The sequence below is a fragment of the Scomber scombrus genome, chromosome 13 (genome assembly GCF_963691925.1).
Source record: "Scomber scombrus chromosome 13, fScoSco1.1, whole genome shotgun sequence".
Taxonomy (NCBI): domain Eukaryota; kingdom Metazoa; phylum Chordata; class Actinopteri; order Scombriformes; family Scombridae; genus Scomber; species Scomber scombrus.
Window position 1 is genome coordinate 794,575 of NC_084982.1, and position 7,099 is coordinate 801,673.

The 7,099-nt window shown below is 37.1% G+C and overlaps 1 protein-coding gene across 1 annotated transcript; it reads right to left on the reverse strand.

Moving 5' to 3' along the window:
• Positions 1–2,382: 2,382 nt before the first annotated feature.
• On the reverse strand, positions 2,383–3,312 carry LOC133993070 (olfactory receptor 6N2-like). The gene has a single exon (XM_062431914.1). The coding sequence runs from the start codon at positions 3,307–3,309 to the stop codon at positions 2,383–2,385; it is 927 nt and encodes a 308-aa protein (XP_062287898.1). The 5' UTR covers positions 3,310–3,312.
• Positions 3,313–7,099: the final 3,787 nt, after the last annotated feature.

Sequence of the window (7,099 nt, forward strand, 5' to 3'; positions counted from 1 at the left end):
ATGAGGGAAAATATTTATGATCTTGATATAAAGGATAATAAACAAAGAGGTTATTGTCACACATAATGTCATAATGTTATCATTTATTTATTTATGTTATTACTTTGTTTAACAGGTGAAGTGCATATTAATAACATTTCTGAATATATGTCAGAGTTAGTCAGAATTGTTATATCTGTCGTCCCTGGGCAGACAAATAGTTGGAAGCAGAATACAAATAAAAGCAGAGAAAATACAATTAACATTAAAAGCAGTGAGAATATTCTGATACAAACAGAGTCTGCACTTTATAGAAACAAGCAAGAAAGCTCTTTTAATGAAAATAATTTAGTGTATTTAACAGTGCTGCAGTGACATGTAATTATTAAAATAACTCAGTTATATTAACAGAAAGGTTAAAAAACAGAAAAAAGGAAAAGACATATTGTGGGTGGTATAAATAACATGGATGATGGTTTGACTGTGGTGCTGTGTCAGCAGAGATTGACTGGATGAGAACAGCTGGACATCTCAGCTGTTAGCAGCATGGTCATCCCAGGGTAACATGATCTGATTAACTGATCTGTGCAGCTCTTTACTGCTGGCTTTAATGTCTTATGTCTAATTTTGGAAGATAAATGTTGGTCTCACAGACACAATATAACAGGTGTAGCTGCCAGATTAGTTTGTGTGGAACTTTTAACCAAACTAAACAACAGTGCTGCCCCTAATCGATATGTACAGCTATCATAATACAATATGGTTAGATCAAATTCCATCATGGTCTATCAATGCTAGGCTTCAGCTCATTAAATGTAAAGTTATCTATTGGTTGTGATTTTCAAAGACAAAATGAAATCTTTCCTTCCACTGATAAGTGTAAAACAGCTGATGTGACCCTGGGTCATTGATTGATTGATTGATTGATTGATTGATGGATTGATTGATTGATTGAACATGGGGATGAAATGTATTGGACTAGATTAGGCTGTTCTATTATGTTTACTTCTCCACTGTGGTCTGATCCTCAGAGATCTCTGTTCTCATACCTTATTCTTGGCTCTCCTTGACCTCAGACAGTCTTGCCCCCGTGCTCTGACTCAGTTCATGAGTATATGTATATATATATATATATATATATATATGTATATATATATACATGCGAACACACACACACACACACAAATATATTTACATATACACACACATATATATAGTAGGGCTGTCAATCGATTCAAATATTGAATTGTGATTAATTGTATGATTGTCATGAGTTAACTCACGATTAATTGCAAATTAATTGCACATTTTTTATTTGTTCTAAATGTACTTTAAAGGGATATGTTTCAAGTGTTTAATACTCTTATTAACATGGGAGTGGACACATATGCTTGCTTTATGCAAATGTATGTTTATTATTGTTTAAACAATCCAGAACAATGAAATACTGCATGATCCAAAAATCTGCTGTCAGTTATGATATCAGTTAGGAACTAGTTACATTCACTCACATGTTCTCACACACACACACACACACACACACACACACACACACACACACACACACACACACGCACACCTAGTGTGGTCTACCTTTCATAAATCTCTTTTCTTGATCCATTTCTGCTTGTTATTCAAAACGTTACTGCTGCATGCTAAGGGACTGTGGTTCCCTCTGTGTGCTGCAGCTGCACACTGCACATAAACCAATGACAGACAGATAATGAAATGATTATTTAACAGCAGGCTGTGGTTTATTCATTTTATTTTTTAAATATTATTTATACTAAATTTTGATTCAGATGGCACAACCTTACAATCACACCCCACTCAATAAGGACATCAGTTAATTGCAAATAAAATACCTTACTAGTTTTGATTCCATGAACAGTGTTTCTAAATGAGCATCTAAAACACAATAATGGAATAAATAATAATCTGTGCAACATGGGCATGTGCTTTTGTTCAAGGCTGTTAAAGGTTAAAAGATTAATCAGAGATATGATAGTGTATTTAAAATGGTCATCTTCAGTTTATCAATAATCAATAAACCTGACATTCACATATGACATTCATACATGGTAATAAGAATGACATGTAATCATATCATGATATGGGTCTTTTTTGTTGTTAATTCAAAAGCTTATATTTTGGATCATATCTATTTAAGTTATATAAAGTACCATTTTCCTTCCAATTTGAAAAACAACAATTTCACAGAACATTCATAATTTACATTCAGTTGTTTACATGTGGTTTATGGGTTGTGCCTATAAAAACAAAATTAAAATGAAATTTAAACACTTGGTAGAATAAAAATCTGTTGGATTTTTAAAAATGAAATTTAAAATATTCTACATAATTATTATTACAGAAGAAACATCTACACATTTGTTGTCAGTATCAGATCACTTTGGCTTGACTGAACAACTTCTTGAGGTGTTTGGAAATTTCTTTCATTTTTAGTCCATACATAACTGGATTAAAGAGAGGATGATACATTACTATTTGTAATGTCATTATTAAACGTACAGTTTTTGGAAAATCTGATTCCAGCTGAACTGTAATGACATCATATGCACACAAACAGGAGAAGTTGATTAAAACTATCAAGTGGGGTAAACAAGTCTGTGCAGCTTTTTTCCTGACATCCCTGCTACTTCGATAGGATATAATAAGTATCCTTGTGTATGTAAAAATTATGAAGAGCACAGGGATGAGTGCAACATTAAGCAAAATGACCATATCATGTATAATTTGTGCTCTTGAGACTACACATTGAAGTTTGTACACTGTATTATTACAAAAAATTGCTTTCAAACTAAAGCTGCACAGTTTTTTATTGGCACTCAATCCAGCTGGCACTGCAACCTGAGAGGCAGGAAGAAGCCACGCTAAAACCAAGAAAATACTGACAGTTGTTTTACTCATGATCACTGGATATTGCAGAGGTTTACATATAGACACATACCTGTCATAAGCCATGGCTGACAACAGTAAGAATTCTGAACCGCCTAAAGAGTAAAATATATGAAATTGAAAGAGACAGGCTGAATATGATATGATCTGTTTTTCAGATAAAGAGTCAATCAAAAGCTTTGGGTAGATAGCAGTGCTTAAAAGAACAGAGTTGACTAACAAAGCAGCAATAAAAACATACATAGGCTCATGAAGGTTTTGGTGAGTCCAGATAAGATACACAATAGTGGAATTGCTTAAGATTATTAGAATATATACTGTAAAAATAATTAAAAAATACACATATCTGTATTTGTCCACTTCCACATACCCATCAAGAGTTATATATGTTACATTTAATTCATCATCCATTAAGATTGTCAAAAAACAGTACAAATAAAAGAGACTTATTTTATAACAAATGAAGTAATAACAGAAAAGAACTGTCAGTGAAACATTTCACCTGCACTGGAGAGTCTTCACCGTACCTGACCTCGAAACACATTTAGAGTGTGCTCATCTCCACAAGTTAGAAAGTGAACAGTTTGAGGCTGTGAAATGTTTTTTATCAGATTGCTTCAACCTCCATGGATCTCATTAAACTCTTACTCAGGGTGTCCTGAGTCCTGAGTCCTGAGGTGCACACCACATAACTGTAATGTACTCACTTTGATTCCTACCTGGGGACCTTTGCTGCATGTCATACCACTCTCTGCCCTCTCATTTCCTGTGTGGCTTCTCTACTATCATCTATCAAAAAAAGGCCCAATGTTACACATTACAGTTACATAATTACATTTTTTCAGTGACAAGTAGAGTAAGAGATTATAGTAATGTTCATTACATTTAAACTTGAGGGGGTCCAGTGCTGGCTGTTTTACTGGGATTAATGGAGGGGTTGATATCAGTGTGGTCTCTATGATCAGCTGAAAGTCTTGTGGTTATTTCAATCTTGTCTCATTCACACGTTGTGTGTGCCTAACTGGCTTGTTAATGTTAGCCACAGATAGGCCTACATTCACCTGAGGCTAGTTGAGGTCAGAGTTGGAGGGTTGTGAATTGTGCAGTTGAGGTTGGGACTTAAGCAGTGCTGTGTGCAGTCACTGAGGCTATGTTAACACTTGCTGTTGAATGGCCATTAATCCTTTCAAACTGTATCATGCCTGCTTGTTAAACCACAACATCTCATTTTCTATTTCTAGATGTGTTATGTACAAATGATACAGCATGTGTGTGTGGAAGGTTTGGAGTGTTACTTTTGCTACTCTTGTACTCCTCCTTACTCTTGTAATGAATAAAGTAATTTAAATAGTAGTTAGTAGTATCAGTAATAATACTATGTACTGTTATTGCCGATTCTGGATCCCCCTCCCTGCTCATCCTTCTGGACCTTTCAGCGGCTTTTGACACTGTCGACCACCATATCCTCCTAAGCCGCCTCCACACCGACATTGGTCTCCATCATTCCACACTGGACTGGTTCACCTCTTACCTCGCCAACAGGACAGAGTACATCAGCCTGGGCTCTGCCAGGTCCCAAACAGCCCCTGTTACATGCGGTGTCCCCCAAGGATCTGTCCTAGGACCCCTCCTCTTTATTCTGTACATGCTGCCACTGGGTCGTGTCATCAGCCGGCACGGCATCTCTTTTCACTGCTACGCCGATGACACTCAGTTGTACCTCCGAACTGACCCCAACCTACGTTCAACCCCGGTCCACTCATCATCACCTACTCTAGCCCTCTCCAACTGCCTGGAGGAGATCAGGGTGTGGATGAGTCACAACTTCCTCCAGCTGAACAGCTCCAAAACCGAAGCCATACAAATTGGTACCCCTCATCAGGTCCAGTCATCACCCATAACCACCATCTCCTTCTCTGGTCAAGACATCCCCCTCTCTACCTCAGTTACCAACCTCGGTGTGAAGCTGGACCCACAACTTACCTTTGTAAACCACATCAAACATCTGTACAAAACCTGCTTTTTCCATATCAAGAACATTTCTAAACTCCGCCCATTCCTCACCTTCTCTGATGCTGAAAAACTCGTCCACGCCCTGATCTCCTCCAGGCTTGATTACTGTAACAGCCTGCTCATCGGTATACCCAACAAACACCTTCAGAAACTTCAATTCATTCAGAACTGTGCTGCCCGAACTCTGATGAAAACCCGCAAATACGACCACATCACCCCCATTCTTCAGAACCTACACTGGCTTCCCATAACCTCAAGAATCCAATACAAAATCGCCCTCATCACCCACCTTTGCATCTACAGCAACGCCCCGCAATACCTCAAAGAGCTCCTTACCCCTCACTCATCCACCCGTAACCTCCGGTCCCAAAGCACCAACCTCCTCCATCAGCCCCGCACACGACTCCGCACCATGGGAGACCGAGCCTTCTGCTCCACTGCCCCCCACATCTGGAACTCCCTCCCTGAACACCTACGACAATCCCAGTCTGTCGATGCCTTTAAAAAAGGGCTTAAAACTTTTTTGTTCAGACAGGCTTTCCCAGGTCGTTCCTAGATGTTTTTTTTTTTTTTCTCTTTCTGCACTTTCTTCTCCTCTTATAGCTATTCTTTCTTCTGCTGATTTTAATCGTGTCTGATTTTAATCGTGTCTGATTTTAATCGTGTCTGATTTTTCTCTTAGTCTTTTGTTTATTTTGGTTTTTGGTTTTTGTAGCACTTTGAGATTACTTTATGAAAAGTGCTTTACAAATAAAATTTATTATTGTTATTATACATGATTCTGTTTTTCTGTGATCAGAGAAATGTAAAATATCCAGGATGGTAAAGAATGCCTGAAGGCATTAGGTCACACAGTCTAGTGGATCAGAGTATGGGACTCCATGCACATACTGCTAGTCTTGGAATACTTGTCCGTCTACCATACCACATCACAAGTTGATTAGATAAGCTAAACTTTTTGTAAAGCTATGGTTGGTTGTAGGTTCCAAAGCATTCTGTGATGCATTTCAGCAATCATATGCATTTTCCTACAGGAAATACATTTTCAAGTTATTAGGGGTCAAAGCCTCACAGTTACTTGAACCCTCTTAGAAGTGTAAGGACTGAAGGATGGAAAGAAGGAAACAACTGTCAAGAGTCTGAGATCTCATCCTGAGGAACGGTCGAGTGAGAAAATATCGACACTTCTGAATTGAAGATAAAGACTATAAATATAGACTGAAATTAGTACCTAAAAGCTATGCCTATCCTAATTATTTCAAATTACTTAAAAAAAAAAAAAAAAGGTTGCATGGCAATATTAGATTCTGTGTTTGCTCGTGAATCTATATTTAATTTGTTCAAAAAAGGGTTTGATGAGGACAAGAAAATATCATATTTAGTTAGTTCCTTTCGCAACTTTGATTAGAGAAGTTGCAAACACACTTAGTGCTTCATGCAGAAAGAAATCGCCACATCACTCTGTAGTTTTTTCCCCTCATTTAGCTTGGAAGTCAATATTGCCCTTTTTTTTCCGAAGGACTGAATTTACCCAATTTGCAAAATGACTACTGGGCAGCTCAACTCAAGGCAATTATGGGTTGGATTACAAAAGATACAGATTCAATGTGGGTGGGGATGGAACAGAACCTAGAGAGAACTGCCCAATCTCTGTAGGTTCTCTATCATTCCTGAGTCAAACAGAATGGAAAAAAACTTAAAATAAAAAATGAATGGGTTGAGAATACCTGGAAAATATAATAAAGAACAAATTAAAAATGCAAAACACAATATCTAGAGCTCCCAAAATTGGCGTGAATCCAGATTTCTATCCATCTCGTAGGGATATTGGGTTTAAAAAAATGGACAGAAAAAGGGCTGGTACATATTGGCCAACTTTTCGATGGGCAAATACTTAAATCATTCCAGCAACTTACTCAAGAGTTTCACTTATCTACACATGATCACTATACATTTCTACAAGTCAGACACTATTTTCAGAAAAATAAAGATAGGGAATATATATTATATATTTTAAGGGATCCCTCTCACATTGAGCAGCTATTTATAATTTGAGAACAGAAAAAGTCGAAAAAGGAAATTATCTCAAGATTCTATAAAATCTTAAAAATAAGGATTTAGAGAGTAAAGAATAGTGGGAACTTGAACTGAATACTGTAATTGCTGAAAATGAATGGAGTGGAACTTG